General features: G+C 47.5%; 1 protein-coding gene across 1 annotated transcript in view; it reads right to left on the bottom strand.

Annotated features, from left to right (window-relative positions):
* LOC133352938 (delta-type opioid receptor-like) overlaps window positions 1-17,469 on the bottom strand; it is a 30,822-nt gene extending 13,353 nt beyond the window's left edge. Inside the window, exons 1-3 of the mRNA XM_061568944.1 lie at window positions 16,992-17,469; window positions 12,732-13,015; window positions 2,565-2,920 (exon numbers count right to left, since the gene is read on the bottom strand). Coding sequence (XP_061424928.1) covers window positions 2,565-2,920; window positions 12,732-12,994 — 619 coding nt within the window. The 5' untranslated portion in view covers window positions 12,995-13,015; window positions 16,992-17,469. The remainder of the gene's footprint in view (window positions 1-2,564; window positions 2,921-12,731; window positions 13,016-16,991) is intronic.
* Window positions 17,470-17,884: the final 415 nt, after the last annotated feature.

Raw genomic sequence — 17,884 nt, 5'->3', positions numbered from 1 at the left:
AATAAAAATCCATCCCATTCAAATTGGTTCTGCACTTACTTTGGCTAAATTCCAGCTCTGAAGATATTAAATATCGCCTCTGACTATCATGCAATGGAATTTACCATCAGTGGCAACGTGGGTGGGAACATTCCACCCCTTACGATGTGGACTGGAGGTATTTTCATTGGATGTCAGAATTAGTTGTGATATATTCACTTCTGTGGGCTGCGGTCTGACATGAAGGGTTGCTCTGCTCTGCAAGAAATTCAGTTGGATGCTTTGTCTCATGATATGACGTTGATAGCACAATTGGAAAATTGGGCAAAAGATATATATTCCTTAAAGAAGACAAATATGTTGGCTTTGACTCATGTAAAGCACCGTCGCACAGGCCAGACAGCAGTTGAAGAGCCATGCTTCACTTTGTGATATATTTAATTCCTTGGGCAGTATTTTATTTAACTGATATATCTCAACTGTCAAGACGATGTAAATTATTCCTGTAACAGGATCATATTTTAACCACTCCCGTGAAATATGTTCAACAGTAGAGATAAAATAAACTGTAGAATAGTGATCTCTAATTTACATATCCTTACATTTCACAACTATTTTTTTTTACACTTCTTTTCCATCAGTCATGATTTTATTGCACACTATAGGACTTTCAGCGTAAGTTTCATGCAGGAATTATTTAATATTTTTCACTTCCACTGGAGCATTCCAATTGAGGCCAGGCAGTTACCAAGAGATGTTCACATTGTGTGTGCCCAGAAACGCAAGCTTCTGCATGAAACACGACCTTAAGTACAAGGTCGTATTTAAATACAAGGTTATATTCAAGGTCATGTCTCTTAGAGTTATCTTCGCTTGATACAGTAATTTTGCTGTGACTGTTCCACCTGAAGACGGAAGCTTGTGTTGCCTCCGAAACGTCGTGATTTAATATATTTCTTTTTTTTTTATTTGAAGCTTTCGTGACTGCAAGGATTCATATTCTTAGGTTTTTTCCGGTAAAGTCACGTAGGCAAAACATTTAAATTATTAAAAGTAAAATAAAATAAAAATCACGACGTTTCAGAGGCTTTTGTTGCCTCCGAAACGTCGTGATTTTCATTTTATTTTACTTTAATTAATTTTAATGTTTTACCTACGTGACTTTACCGAAAAAACCTAAGAATATAATTATTTGTTTTCTTTTTACCTACGTGACTTTACCGAAAAAACTAAAGAGTATGGATCCTTGCAGTCACGAAAACTTCAAATCTAGAATTAATCCGCCTAGAACATCCGATTAATACGGTTGGCTACGTACGGTGCAAAAGAAGTTCAACATGCAGACTACTTCCTCTATGACGTGCTCCGTTTCTTGGCTGCCACTCCACGTGTTAATCTGGACCGTGGACCATCTGTCCTCTGTAGTCATGATGCCTCCTGTCCAAGGCCACTTACTTTTCTTCGTCGTTTAAGGGACGTCATTTAACCTGCACAATATCTCACAATCCATCATCTTCCCTCTCTCTGTCTCTCAATGCAATTCCGAAAGTACATCGCTCCGTGCGCTTGATTGAAGATAAGATTACAGAAAGCCCGCACGGGTCACCAGTCGTCTACTGGGAGATTACTCACGATCGCGGAATAGCAAAGGATCCGTTACCTACCTCGGGTCTTAGTGCGAGATGGGAATTTGTCAGTGAATAGTGGGGGTGTGGAAGCACAAATACATCACTGCTTCACCCAAAACTTGTGTGTGTGTGTGAAAAGTACAAAGACCCTCCCTCGAGTCTCAATGACTACAGGAGTAAGTGCTTCTTATCCAGCATGTCAAGTCTGCCACGTGAAGTCTGCTATGAAGGTTGCCACGGTTGTGAGATGTTAGATACATCGCCTGGTATGCAGTAGCGCGTGGGTTCGATCCCGACCCTGACGCCTGCTGCATATCTGGAGTTTGCGTGTTTCCCCTCGTGGTTGCGTGGATTTTGTCTCCGGGTCCTCCGGTTTGTCCCCTCCACAATTTAGAATCAACACACGTTTAGAGTGTTTGGCTGCTATAAATGTCCACACGATAAGCCACTTCGTTGAGCTATCATTTGTGACAGCCAGACCGCCTCTGACAAAGAGCTATAACACAGCTCAGATGGGCCTTACCTGATAAGTAAAATAAAACAAAAAAAAAATCGATTTAAAGCTTTCGTGACTGCAGGGATTCATCTTCTTGGTTCTTTCGTTAAAGTCACGTAGAATGGAAATAATAAAATAATAAAAATAAAACATAATAAAATAATTCTCACAACGTTTCGGCCACAACGCAAGCAGCCGTCCTCAGGTGAAGAACAGGTCTGGCCGATCAGTGGACTTCAGTTCTCTCACGAGTCTGAATGAGATAGAGTCTGAATGAGACTCTGTCTTCTCGACAGACCTGTTCTTCACCTGAGGACGGCTGCTTGCGTTGTGGCCGAAACGTCGTGAGAATTATTTTATTATGTTTCATTTTTATTATTTTATTATTTTCATTCTACGTGACTTTACCGAAAGAACCAAGAAGAAAAAAAAAAGTTAAAAAAAATCCACAGATTTCCCACCTTTCTTGTTGTACTGCGTGCCCGCCATGATGATGACCGGCAGCCCCACGGTGGAGGAGAGCAGCCAGATGCACACGTTGATGAGCTTGGCGTTGCGCGGCGTGCGGAAGTCCAGGGCCCTGACCGGGTGGCACACGGCGATGTAGCGGTCCACGCTCATCATGGTGAGCGTCAGGATGCTGGTGAACATGTTGTAGTAGTCGATGGAGATGACGAGCTTGCACAGGATCTGGCCGAAGGGCCACGTGTCCAGCATGTAGTTGGTGCTCTGGAAGGGCATGGTGCTGGTGGCGAGGGCGTCTGCCAGCGCCAGGTTGAAGATGTAGATGTTGGTAGCGGTCTTCATCTTGGTGTACCTGCGAAGACGGTCACGTGGGGGGGGGGGGGGGGGGGGGCGAGAGTGATTTTTCCAAGTCGTGAAGACGCGTGCATTGTTGTTGTTGTTGTTTGAGTGTTTTTTGCAATCAAATAAGGTGAAGAGGTAAAGGTGCAGCCCTGCTATTGCCAGCTTATGCCACTGCCTCGCCAAAGGGCCTCCACTAAGAGAGAGTTTCTATAGACACCCCCCACCCCCTCCAGACGCCATTTTTGGCCTACTCTTCCATGCTGGCCTAGACGCCGTGGAAGGGATGGAAGCACCACACACTTTACCCCACCGCTCGCGACCTGCCGATCCTATAACCGTGGCGTGCCCATCGATGCCGCCGGGCGTTCAGAGGCGACGGAGAGGGGAGGGGAAAAGGAGGAGTTTAAGAGACGTTACATCGTCGTTTTAGCTGCCGCGCCCGGAGATTGAATCGAACCTCCCGACCTCTGGGTGGCAAGTTCGTTCGTTAATCCTCTTCATCCCCTATGGGACACAAGGCTGCTCTGGATTGCAAGCGCAGTGTGCTAACCACTGCATGACGGAAGAATCCCTTGGTCTTGAATGTAATTTGCCTGTTATTTGTACAATGCTGGGCAGTGTGCAAAGACCATTTTGCATAAATTGTCTCCTCACGGACCACACCAGAGCGTGATCCTGTTATTAGTTTTTCTTTCTGTTCGTAGCGTGTGCCAGTCTTTGTGGAACGATGACGTTTTCAAAAGCTTCTGCGAGTGAAGAATGAACCCCGAATGCGTTCGATGAATGGAAAAAAATCACGAACGGCTGATATTCCACGGACCCTGATGGACCGTACTTCACCACTCTGGACCGTACTTCGCCATGGCGGTCAGTGTGGGGGTTGGCGAATGTACGGGACAATCCGGGACCGGTTCACATACGTCACTCGGGCAAGCGGGTTTCAAAGCGCGGCGCGATGACAACGCTTCGCCCCCACAAGCCACGATACAACGCGATATGAAAACGTTGGGAGGACAATGAATGTGCGACACACTGTCACGTGGGAAAATAAATGAAGATCGGCCATTGTGTGCAGGCTGGGCAGCCTGTTCCTTCCTCTCTCGAGGTCATCTGCTGAACGAATACATTACAAGGTCGCGCTCATTGCACACAGAGTGCTTTCCACTAATGAACCACAATGCCTCGCTGATCTAGTCTATGAGCATAAGCCACCATCACGCGAACTCCGCTCGTCCTCGCAGCAGCGGATTTTGACGAACCTTTGAACAAAGGCGTTTACTGCATTTCTCGCTTTCAGATGTACTTCTGCGGCCGTCTGGAACGCTCTTTCTTCCGATATTAGGGGAAGCTACTGGAGCTACGTGCTTTTAAATCTAAATTGAAAACTCATTTATTTAGGACTGCTCTGTGTGTTTAGTTTGTTGTCCTTCGATTGGCACGGTTGGACACGTGCGGTGCGAAAGAAGTTCACCGTGCGTACGTACGTCTGCTGCTTTTGAATCCTCAGTGGGACGTTGCGTTTGATGGAGAACGTCAATGCTTATTATGCCACCGCTGGAGCAAAGGCACATACATTTGCAGGTGCGGTAGAACCCCTCTGAACCCCGGTTATTGGTTTCACGAAACCGGTCGTTAAGTGATTTGGTCATTAAGCGAGTATAGGAAATACACGTTAAAGGCTTAATTCGTTCTGATAGCATCGGGAGTTACCTTGTTCCACCGGAAAAGCGTACTTCATGATATTTAAAACAATGGACATTAATACATACTCTTTGGTTCTTTCGGTAAAGTCACGTAGGTATAAAATAAACTAAATTAAATCACGACGTTTCGATTGCAACACAAGCAATCATCATCAAGTGAGAAACCCACAGCAAGTTTTTTTTTCAAATCTAGAATGGATAGTAATACATAAACATACTAGCAATATTATAAACACATACTATTAAAAAAAACATGGTTGATCCATGCATTAATTCATGTTTACTGTAGCTACAACAGCCCATCGTTAACAGGGGAATGTCGGCAAGGGAACACATTGGGCTCTATGGAGGCACTACACTATACACTACACGATACACTACACTATACACTACACGATACACTACACGATACACTACACTATACACAACACTATAGACTACAGATTGGGCTCTATGGAGGCCTGCCGTTAAGCGATGAGTCGTTAATAGGGGTGGTCGGTAGGAGGGGTTCTACTGTACACACTTCAGAAGATATCAACAAAAACGAAAAGGAAAACGTGATGCATTTCACGGAGTGCATTTCTGACATTTAACTGTGCATTTTTAGAGCCGAGTTTTAGCATTTTCTCATAAAATTACCCAACAGGAAACTATTTCTCAAGGTACCATGTTTCATCCGAGCGCACAATCACTGTGACTTTGTAAAGTCGAGCAGCGGAGGAGGCAGGGGAGCTGGTGGGCTATGCAAATGATCTCAGAGTGATTTAAAGCTTTCGTGACTGCAGGGATTCATCTTCTTGGTTCTTTCGGTAAAGTCACGTAGAAGGGAAGTAATAAAATAATAAAAATAAAACATAATAAAATATTATTATATTATTATATTATATTATTAAGTAATACAATAATAAAAAGAAAAATAATAAAATATTATTATATTATATTATTTATTATGTTTTATTTTTATTATTTTATTACTTCCCTTCTACGTGACTTTACCGAAAGAACCAAGAAGATCTCAGAGTGAGGAAGGCCGACAGAGCCAGAAACAACCACACACCAACGATGAAATAAATGTAATCCCGTGAAAAAAATGTATAATAATAATAATATGGATACCTTTACATGGTTAGAATATGCGTGAGGATATCGGGAAGATTTGGTTGGATTATCAACTTCAGTCATGTTCTATCCACTGCTGGATGAAGAACTCCCCCCGTGTTGTGGCCATCCCGTCACGGTCCTGAAACGGCTTCTGCGTTCTGATCCAATCGCTCCATCTCCGTGTTTGTAGTGCCCTTGGTCGTCTTCCCCTACTTAGGCTGCCATTCCATCACCGATTGCGTCCATATTTCTTCGTCCCTTCCAGCGACGAGTCCTGCCCAAAGCCAACTTACTCTTTATTGTCAAGATCATGTCTCCAAGTAGCATTTGTTGACGGATATATTGTTTAATTTTAGTTTTTTTTTTTTTATACTTGTGACCTAGGTCATGGATGAATACAATTCTCATTTGAAATTACTCTATATATTTTTTAATCAATACATTTCCTTCAAGGCTCACCAAAAAAACAGCAAAGTTTCATTGATACTACGCTAAAGGCAGCGTTGCAGTGGGAAGGGCGGCAGAGTGGCACAGTGCTAATGCTCGTGCCACATGGCATCGAAGTTCCTGAGTTCGATTCCTGACTTGGGAGTCTGTCTGTGAGGAATTTGTATTTTTTTCCCCAATTCTGCTTTGGGTTCTTCTGGGTTATCTAATTTCCTCCCATGGCGAAAGCAAAAAAAAAACACAGTTAACCGTTAGTGCTCAAAACATCAAAATGCTGAAAAAAACCATGCAAATTACTCAATTGGTATTTCACACAGGAGCAACACTGCAAAACCTTGGCTCGATCATCCTGAAAAAGAGTGCTGAGAATCAGGCGTGGATTTTTTTTCCGGATAAGCAAGTCTAAATGAATAAATTCAGTAAAAAATGCAGACAGCTATGGATTTTACGATTTTGAACTGGGATTAAATGTTGATGGGAGCAGCGGCGAAGCAAAGTAGCACACTGCACCATGAACCCGGGTGACCCGAGTCCCCCAGTTATGGGTCAGAGTTACATCAGTGGCACGTGATATCTAAGCGGGCCCTGGGCCTCTCCTTCACCGACCCACTCTGACCAGCGAGATCAAGTACAGCCAAACAACCTCCATCACTTGGCACAGCGCGAGAGTGGCGTGTTTCCAGGAGTTGGAAGAACAGGGCTGTCTTTCCTACAGCCCTGTTCTTCACCTGAGGACGGCTGCTTGCGTTGTGCCCAAAACGTCGTGAGAATTGTATTTTACTATTTTTGTATTTTTATTATTTTATTATTTCCCTTCTACGTGACTTTACCGAAAGAACCAAGAAGATGAATCTCTGCCGTCACGAAAGCTTTAAATCGAAATTTAAAGTCCTGTAAATTGTCATTGTGACCTAGGATGTTGGAATCTGTCTTAAGTGTGCAATTTAAAGTTGACCTTTTTCAACACGCAATTTCATAACATACAAACAAAATGTCAACGTTGTTACCTTCATTTACCATTGAAGCGGTGATAACCTGATCACAGCCTTGAATTCGCCATTCCTCTGGCGGGGGTGAGTCTATCCATCCGACAGCCACTGTTGACTTCACCGCGAAGTGGTACTACTCATTTAAAATGGTCCCAGGTGCATGATGAGCTCAGTCAACCCACCTCCCACAATCTAGGATGTAAACCTTTTGTTTGCCAACTAATATGTAGCAAGATTAAAATTTCTGTCGAATGAGAAGGATAGTAGAACTCAGCACCATCAGCTGGCGAGCTCCTCTTAGCTAAGAGGATGACTTTACACGTTCTGAACGAGTGCAGTAACGGATGCACAAAATCACATTAAGCAATTTCCAAAACCCAGGAGGTAAAATGAAAGAACATTCATCTTCACATGCTGGTGTCAGCTGCCAATGAGCCTGACATTTCCCAATTGGAGGTTGCTAATGGTCGCGGGGACAATGGTGGCAATTTACTCCAATTTAAACTCACCCTGTGTTAGCTTGAAAAGGCCACCAGCCCTTAATGAGCACACAATAAATTACATCAGACGCCATAAACGTATTGGCAGAGAAGGCTACATTAGCGGTGGTCCGTTGCCAATGCAGTATAACTAAATGAGTTGTGCAGGATTTCATTCTAAACGGTGGTGATTTGTGGTCCAAGATATTTATGAAGCGTTAATCGCTTTACTTTTAGTGGTGGCAGTGCGGGTTAGTGGACCTCGAGCTCCACTGTGAACCTGGTGACCCGAGTTCAATTCCATGGCCCTGGATAACATCAGCGGTGAGCGATATCTGAACTGGTTCTGGGTTCATCTTCTTGTTTCTTTCGGTAAAGTCACGTAGAAGGGAAGTAATATTTTATTACTTCCCTTCTACGTGACTTTACCGAAAGAAACAAGAAGATGAATCCCTGCAGTCACGAAAGCTTTAAATCGAAATGGTTCTGGGTTCTCCTGTAACCCTATGTAAAGGAGAGCCGACACAAGGTTGCAGGGGGTTCGTCTTGTAATCCTTTCTCCCATCCACACCTGTCCCCAGCCGTCCCAATCTCGTACCCGCCAAAGGCCCCCTCTTTCCGCCCGTTCTCCCCTTATACCGTATCTCCTCGATCACCCCTCCCACTAACCCTCCTATTGGTGGGAATCCTTCCCCTGACACACCTACGTCTACATCGACCCACACTGACCAACCCCAGTGTGGGGAGACCTTCATCCAGCAGTGGAGTTATATAATACATATCATTTACTCATATTTACTGACTTGCTTTACCATTTTCTCGATATTGCACTCCTATCGTTTTTTGTACGGTTTGCTGTTGTGACTTGCTGTGCTGCTGATACTGGACATCTGCAAAAAGAGCTTCTTAGCTCATCGGATTCCGACTGGAGTATAAATAAAGATTCCGATTCGGAGTGACAAAAGAATTCATCAACTGATCACGTTTTTCTTCTTGTTCCATTTTGTGTATTTGGGTCCATTCTTCACACAATGAAGTGGTGGACCGAGAGTTACGGACAGAAAAACAACGAGTGATTGCACGGATGACCAGCGTGGGTGTAGTAGAGACATGGTGAGCGGTACAGGGCTTATATCATCCATTCGAGGTTTTTGGTTTAGGTCGCGTAAATCTATAAATGTGTCGTTAAACCCACCACTACCACCACCCGACACAGCCAATTAGTAAGGTTTGTCACGTAAACAGAACCTGCCAATTCGTCACTAGTACAGCACACCGGTGTGTTGGAGAGCAAAGCCACAACATTTACAATCTGAGTACTGCCAGTAATTACAACCAGCTTCAACAGGCAACAGCCAGATGTGTGGAGAAATCCTCCTGTTTCATTCCTTAAATAGAGGGGTAGATGTGATGACGACACTTGTGAATACTTCTTGAGCGACGTGGGGGGGAGGGATTCATGAATGCACATGAATGACGATGGGTATCCATTGCCGGTTGAGTTATTTATATGGCAATCAACGTACATTATGCATGCACATTTTGCAAGCCCATCGTGGATTACAAAAATGTAATCCACCATTGTTCTACACTACTACACTCCCCGGCCCCCCGGTGCTCCTTTGCAACAAGCCCCATGGATTGACGAAGGGCCGTAGATGATTATTGTTTTGGAGGGGATGACGGTGCGTTGTGTTCTAGTCGCCGGTGACCCAGCGATGGCAGTGGAAAGTCCCGTGAATCCAATTCATGAATCTGCAAATGGTAATTCAATTCGTGCTGGTGGCACACATTTCCACATTAAAAATAAAATGTATTAGTGAAAAAAACAACTAAGTTACAGTGACCTAAAAACCCAAATCCGAGAGAAATAATTTAAATTTTTAAAAAAAGTTCATGAACAGTGAGCTCATCGTCAGCAGCCATTATCACTCCACTGATGGATTAAAGCCTTCCCCAAACCGCCGCCATCTCTCAAGATCTTGCGATGAAGCAACTCCGCTGCACACGAGCTGACGCCGTTGCTCCATCTGCACGGGGTCCTTTCCCCTCGGCTGCAGCTCCTCTCTCAGTCTCGACCGTCCGCCACGGTCCCTTCTGGCTGTGACGCGTCCTGGCCATGCCCACTCACTCACCTCTCACTCACCTCTCTCTCTCTTCTTAGCACTTTGAGTCACGTCTATAACCTGCCTATTTCCTCGAATCCACGCACTCCTCTGCATGGCGAGGCGGTAATCAGGTTTCTAAATCAATCTAACTGCAGCAGAAGCATTCGACGCGATGGGATGCTGTTAAATGCACTTCATTACACACGCAGTGTTCTGTCTTCACCAAACGTAAAACAAATAAACGGCGCGGCCCACTAATTCCCTGCTCACGCCACTGCTGTCAAGAGGGTCCTCTACCAGTTTGAGCTCTCAAGAACCCCATCCATAGAGTATTTGGCCTACACCTCCACGCTGTCCACGCCAATAGATCATCTAGAGCCGGTGACCGCTGGATTGCAACTTTAGTGTGCTGCTAACTGTTGTTACACGACGCCTGTGAAGCCGCAGTGCGCTCCACCACTGTTATACGTTTAAATGCGGCTCCATTGTTTAAACAGCTGCTCTAAAATGCATTTAAAATCACCGCAAAGGTAATTGAAGTGACGGTTTTTATAGGACGCGAATAAAGCGCATATGCTGCAGACATTGCTCTGCTTAGAAATTGGTCTATGAAAACAAATCCATACATTTAAGCGGCCAAATGAATCTGTAATAATTGCAAGGTCTTGCTGCGTATGTAATTATTGGCGCGTGAAGAATACGTGGGCTAGATAAAGTGGGCTGCTAGGTTACACGATGCCTAGAAACGTGGGCATTGACACAAATGTAATTTGAACCAAAACAAATCTGAAAATTGTGCAAAGACTCATGGGGAGGTGTGTCGGCGCAAAAACAAACGGAAAAAAATTACCGGATGGATTCACCAGCATTAGGGAGTCAGAGCCACAAACGTGGATTGGGCAGGCAAAGCCGCTGGGAGCCATAATGGGCGATGGTCGAGACTAGCGGCGGAGTAGCAGCCAAGGCAGAGAGCCGAGAGGAGATGGAGCGATGGAATGAGCTCGTGGGCAGGTGGTGCTCGGTGAAATGTAGCATTGGGAGACCGTTCGGGATGGACACGGCTTGGGGAGGGCTGCGTCCAGCAGTGGATTGATCATTACTGATGTAGATCATTGTTATTATTGCTGTATTTAACATCGCTAGTACCTAACAATAGTAACCGAGCGCATCTTTATGGAGGTTACGGATCAATTGTGGGGCATGCCGGTGACCACACAGCACCAACCTTCGTGTGCCCACCATTTCCGGGGATCACTCAACATTGGCAGATATTTTGATTTAAAGCTTTCGTGACTGCAGGGATTCATATTCTTGGTTCTTTCGGTAAAGTCACGTAGAAGGGAAACAATAAAATAATAAAAACCGCCACTTATTTCTAATTTTCTTGCTGTGGATTTCACACCTGACGACGATTGCATGTGTTGCAGTCGAAACGTCGTGAGAATGTTATTGTTGTACATTTTTATAATTTTATTGTTTCCTTCTACGTGACTTTACCGAAAGAACCAAGAAATCGTCGTGAGAATTTTATAATTTTATTATTTTATTGTTTCCCTTCTACGTGACTTTACCGAAAGAACCAAGAATATTGGCAGATATGTTTAGGCCGAGTCGACCTAAAGGACGGACATAGGGACCACGCCAGGTCGTAGGCAGGGGCGCAGCTGAGTGGCTACGGAGTTGATTACAAACATTCTGCTCAGTTTTTCATATCCACATCGCCACGGATTGCTCAGAGGGAGTCCTGCAACACTCGAATTATATTGAATCTACGCAGGCCTTAAACTTCAGCTGGAGCTGTCCGATGCTGAGTTCTGGGGAAATATTTTCTCCGAGAAATTGCGGCCTGAGTCTCGCCACAACGACTGGCCACTTGACTCGGTTCTGAGCCTACGATTAATTTGGGAGCAGCACAGTCCACAAGCACACGTGCCTCTGTCACCATGTTGATGGGACAAAAACGTGGACTGTATAAATTGTAGGACAGTTGTCCAAAATGCCGTGGCGTGTCTCCGTACCAACATCTAGCACCCGGGGATTCATGTTGTTTTCACAAGATAGAGCTGAGCCCCAGACAGCTCCGGCTGGTTGTCGGACACCCATCACACCCACCAGGTAGCAAGTAGGTAGGTTTTCAGTTTCAGTTTCATTGATTAGGTATAGCCCTGTGAGCCATTCGGCTCTTGAATCGGGTGCAACCGCAACAAACAAAAATAAAAACATCAACAAGAAAACATCTTAAAGTGACTATGTGACTATGTGCAAACAGAAAATCCAAGAATAGACAGCAAAATATTGCAGAAAAAGCACCGTACACCAACGCTCTATGCAAAAATTCCAGTGGGATTCAAGTCAAACAACAACAACAACCACAAGACAACTTAGATTAAGGCCATCAGTCTAACTCCATACTACAACAAACAAACATGGCCAAACCAAAAAAACTTTTCGAAATCACCAAGATAAAGCCATAAGCAATGTAACAGTGATCATAGGAACTGTGACCGAATTTTCACAATAAACGACATAAACAACATGTACCACCACACCCTGCAGCCATAGCTGGCTGCATGAGTCACTCCACAACAGCAGGTAAGTATCTTCTTGGTTCTTTCGGTAAAGTCACGTAGAAGGGAAATAATAAAATAATACAAATAAAACATAATAAAATACAATTCTCACGACGTTTCGGCCACAACGCAAGCAGCCATCCTCAGGTGAAGAACAGGTCTTCAGACGCTGCCTTTCCAACAGACCTGTTCTTCACCTGAGGACGGCTGCTTGCGTTGTGGCCGAAACGTCGTGAGAATTGTATTTTATTATGTTGTATTTTCATTATTTTATTATTTCCCTTCTACGTGACTTTACCGAAAGAACCTCGAAGATGAATCCCTGCAGTCACGAAAGCTTTACATCGAAATTTAGCAGGTAAGTAAACAAGGTAGTAGGAGGTCGGTAGGTGCAGAGGTCGGGACTGCGGGCAGCGCTCCTTACCGCAGGATGACGAACATCACGAGCAGGTTACCGGACACGCCGAGCACGCACACGATCGAGTAGACGGTCGTGATGATGATGGGCATGGCGGAGAGCGGTTGCTGGATGGAGCTCGCGTTGGTCACCGAAAGGTTGAGGCCGACCCTCTCGGCCAGCCACACCGCGGCGTCCACGCAGCCCTGGCTGGCGTTGTTGTTTATGTTGTTGCCGCCGAGGTGGACCGGAGAGTCATCGTCCATGGGCTGAACCTTGAACACCTCCATGATCTCGCCCTGACACGCGTCCTAGAAGACGTCGGGGTAAGGTAAAGGTACAGCCCCTGCAATTGCTCGCTCACGCCACTGCTGGCGGCGTGGCCCCCAGCTCGAGAGAGTTCGAGGAGGGGAGATCCCCTCTGGCGGGGGGGGGGTGGCGTATTTTGACAAACTCTGCTGGCCACACATCTTGGGAGGGCCCACACTTTGCCCCACCGTACGCGCGAGCTGCCGATCGAGTCGCGGTTTATATGTAAATATACTGCTGCGAGGACGGAGGGGTGGGTGTGGGCGGGGGGGGAGGGCTTTAAGAAATGTGCCCATTGTGTAAAATGCCGCACCGGGAGATAGAATCGAACAGGCGACGTTTGCAATTGCAAGTCTTCTTTTTAGGGGGTGGAGGGGGGTCTCTGACCCGGACAGACCCCGGCTGAAATTAAGCGCCCTGGGTCATAAATGACAAAGCACGAGTCTTTCAAGGAGACGTTTTCATTCGTCAATCTGCCAACTGCTCGTTTGGCTCGCTCACAAATGCAAACTTCATAGGCACGCTGAACATGCGATGCGTTCTTGAAGTCGCCTCTTACTTTGACAAAACGTGCGCACGGAAGATGCCATCAAATTCGCACTCACGACGTGGAGCCAAACGCGAGGTCGTTCCCCCGCCTCCTCCTCCTCACCACCACCACGTGAACGTGTGCGGGCGTGGCTTTGTCATTTTATAGGAGTGGCTGAAAGTGCACGTAGCCTGGCACGATCGCCTTGGCGACGTCACCGCCGCTTCGTGGCGAATGGCGGTTGTTGTTGTTGTTGTCGTCGTGCGAGCGTAGGTGTGGCTTGGCCGTCGGAGGTGCTCGCGAACAGCACTTGCTCCTACTGTCTGCTAAGGCTATACGGGGGGCATCTTTATAGGTGTGGTTATGTGCGTGTTCCATTCCCGCTCACGGCCAACACCAGCGACGCCGATCTGAACCGGTCCTGGGCCTCCCCTAGGTCGACTCAGCCCTAATTGAGTACCTGGTGCGGTGCGTAAACATCGCCACTGGGGAGACAACGGCGGCCGAGCGTGGTGCTGGCCACCCACCCCCTCGTGTTCCGTGCCGGTCTTCATCGGAGCTACTCGTTAGCAGCACTTGCCCCAACAGCTTGTTAAGGCTATGCGGGGGATCTTTGTCTGTGCACCTGTGTTAGTACGTGTTGAAGGTCATTGGAGGCATATCTCTACGTGCAAGGTGTGCCTTTAAATCAGTGTCGGTTCGCGGCGCCGATTTGTCCAGGCAAATTATGCCCCCTCGGGATTTCCAGTTTCAGGTGATAACGCGTGCGGATGCAGGCCTCGTTGATAAGGCAGAGGCATCGTGTGATGGTGGTGGTGGTGATCGTTATGCCCCTCGTGCTGGGTCGGGCGGGGGGGCTGTGTGCGTCTGTCTGCTGACGATGAAGCCACTTGCCCAGTGCATTCCAGTTTAGCTGTGGGTCTTCCTTGCGTTGTGCCTATGAGTGGGGAGCGGTAGTGTAGCGGTTAGCGCGCTTCGTCGAGAACCCGACGACCCGAGTTCGATTCCTTCTCACGGCCAACACCGGTGACGATTATCTGAACCGGTCCCTGGGCCTCCCCTAGGTCGACTCAGCCTCAAATGGATACCTTCTGCGATGTGTAAACATTACCACGAGGGGCCGGGTGTGGGGCTGGCTATGGGGGGATCTTTGTCTTTATTCATAAATACATAGGTCGACGAGGATGTATGCGAGTCTATGGCTCTCTGTGTGAGTCTATGAGTCTCTACGTGAGTCTGTACGTGAGTCTGTACGTGAGTCTATGGGTCTCTATGTGAATCTGTGGCTATTTGTGTTAGTCTATGGGTCGCTGTGTGATTGTCGGTCTCTATGTGAGTGTGTCGGTCCGTGCGCTAGCCTATGGGTCTCTATGTTAATCTATGGGTCTCTATGTTAATATCTGGGTCTCTGTGTTAGTCTATGGGTACCTGTCTTGATTGATGTATCTCTGTGAATATGTGGGTATCTGTGTTAGTCGATGGTTATCTGTGAATGTATGGGTCTCTGTGTGAGTCTCTGGGTATCTGTGTTAGTCTGTGGGTCTTTGCGAATCTGTGGGTATCTGTGTTAGTCTATGGGTCTCTGTGTTAGTCTATGGGTATCTGTGAATCTATGGGTCTCTGTGTTCGTCTGTGGGTTTCTGTGTTATTCTATGGGTAATATGTGAATCTATGGGTCTCTGTGTTAGTCTATGGATATCTGTGTTAGTCTCTGGGTCTCTGTGTTAGTCTATGGGTAATATGTGAATCTAGGGGTATCTGTGTTAGTCTATGGGTATCTGTGTTAGTCTATGAGTATCTGTGTTAGTCTCTGGGTCTCTGTGTTAGTCTATGGGTAATATGTGAATCTATGGGTCTCTGTGTTAGTCTATGGGTATCTGTGTTAGTCTCTGGGTCTCTGTGTTAGTCTATGGGTAATATGTGAATCTAGGGGTATCTGTGTTAGTCTATGGGTATCTGTGTTAGTCTATGGGTATCTGTGTTAGTCTATGGGTATCTGTGAATCTATGGGTATCTGTATTAGTCTGTGGGTCTCTGTGTTAGTCTATGGGTCTCTGTGTTAGTCTGTGGGTCTCTGTGTTAGTCTATGGGTCACTGTGTTAGTCTGTGGGTCTCTGTGTTAGTCTATGGGTCTCTGTGTTAGTCTATGGGTCTCTGTGTTAGTCTCTGGGTAATATGTGAATATATGGGTCTCTGTGTTAGTCTATCGGTCTCTGTGTTAGTCTGTGGGTCTCTGTGTTAGTCTGTGGGTCTCTGTGTTCGTCTCTGGGTCTCTGTGTTAGTCTATGGGTCTCTGTATTAGTCTGTGGGTCTCTGTGTTAGTCTGTGGGTCTCTGTGTTAGTCTGTGGGTCTCTGTGTTCGTCTCTGGGTCTCTGAGAAAACTATGCCACACATTTGAGTTGCAGTATCTCGATGAGCCCAGAAGCTGTTGCCGCGTCATCGACTCGAGCTACGCACCGCCGACTGCTGCACGGCATCTGCTGTCCGTGCATGCGTAGGCGCACATGTACGTGCAGCGACGCCTGCACGAATGAGTTCACGTGTTGTCGCAGTTGTGTGTGTGTGGGTGCAGCGGTGAGTGTATCCGCGCGTGCGACAGAGTGCAACGGCGAGTCTAAGCCGTATGTGCAGCAGTGCGTGTATTGGGTTGTGCAGCGGTGTGCGCAACAGATGGTGCATCTGTGTACAGCAGTGAATGTATGCTACGTTCAGCAGTGAGCGCATCTGGACGTGCAGCAGTGTGTCTGATTGTGCAGTAGCGAGTGCATATGGGCGTGCAGCAAGTGGGTGCAACAGTTGGTGCATCTGTGTGTGCGACAGTATTTGTAAGCGCTACAGTGAGTGTAACTTAACTGCAGCAGTGAGTGTGTATGCGAGTGCATCAGTGCCTGTATCTGAGTGTGCAACAGGGTGCAGCAGTATATGTGGGAGCAGCAGTGCGCTCTCGTGCCCATGGGGATGTGTGTCAGTGGGTGAGTGCAGCAGTAGTGCAGCAGCGGTTTGCGCGCTGCTCTACGAGCCTTGCTACGCGGGTTTGATTCCCGCTCACGGCCAACACCATTGACGATTATCTGAACTGGGCCTCCCCTAGAGCGACTCAGCCTTAAATGAGTACCTGGTGTGATGTGTTAACATCGCCACGAGGGAGACAAAGTCGGCCGAGCGCGGCGCTGGCCACCCACTCCCTCGTGTGCCGTGCCGGCCTTCATCGGTGCTACTCCCTAAGAGCGCTTGCCCCAACAGTTTGTTAAGGCTATACCGGGGAACTTTGTCTTTGTGCGCAGCAGCAGTCAGCAGTGGTGAGTGTACTCGTGGGCGCCCAGGTAAGTGAATCTGTTCGTGCACCTCTGTGTGCAGCAGCAGCAGCGAGTGAGTGTACGCGCGCGCACACACACACGCGCAGACGCACGGACGCAGCGTTCCTCATCTCCCCGGGAGGAGCACCCACCTCGATCGCCTCGCGCCGTCTCCTCTCCGCTGCTTGTCGCTCCGCGTCCACCGCCCGCCTCCCCCTCGCCCTGCAGATCGCGCCGGAGCGGCACCGACGCGCGCGCGCGCGTGCCGTCTGCCGTCCTCGTCAATTCATGAGTACGACGATTGACTATTTACTGCAGCTGCAGCTGCTGATGCTGTGGCGTCAGCTACGCTCTGCTCGACGATCAAGCAGAGAGTCGTTGAGAGGAGAGATCGGCGTTGGCGCCGTTCGGTGAGAAGCGAGCAAGGGCGAACGTCTCGATAACAACAAAAACAACAATATTAAGGAGATTCCCGCCGGCGTTAGTCTCCACCGAAACCCGGTGCCGCGGTTTCAACCGAGAAATCCTTTCGCTTTGACAGTTCGACTCGAGGACACGGTCCCTTAACGGCGCAGCGGTGTTCGCGTGTAGATAGCCCCCCTTTTTCTCGCGCCGAACGAAGAAAGAAGGCGAGGGATGGCGGGATTGGGGGGGTACTATATGGGAGGCAGCGGGTCTCCCCTCTCATTCCCTCCCTCCCTCTCTCCCCTCCTCCCTCCCCCACCCCCCATCGCTCTTCATTGGAAGCGCCCGCGCCGCGCAAAGAGCTCAACAACCAAAGATAAAGGTTCCCCCGTGTGGCCCTGGGGCAAGGGTGCTGTTCGCGAGCACCACCTATGAAGGCCGGCACGGCGCACGAGATGGTATGGGTGGCCAACAGCACGGTACCGGCCGCCTTTGTCTCCCCAGTACTAATGTTACACTGCCCATAGCAGGTACTCATATAAGGCTGAGTGGACCTAGGGGAGGCGGGAGGTCCGGGACTGGCTCAAATATTCTCTACAATTTTGGTCGTACGTGGGAATAAAACTCTCGAGTCACTGAG

This window comes from Lethenteron reissneri, chromosome 42, assembly GCF_015708825.2.
Source record: "Lethenteron reissneri isolate LAM-NWPU_2019-01 chromosome 42, ASM1570882v1, whole genome shotgun sequence".
Classification (NCBI taxonomy): domain Eukaryota; kingdom Metazoa; phylum Chordata; class Hyperoartia; order Petromyzontiformes; family Petromyzontidae; genus Lethenteron; species Lethenteron reissneri.
The sequence above is the reverse complement of the archived record's forward strand: the minus strand, read 5'-3'. Positions and strand labels throughout refer to the sequence as shown.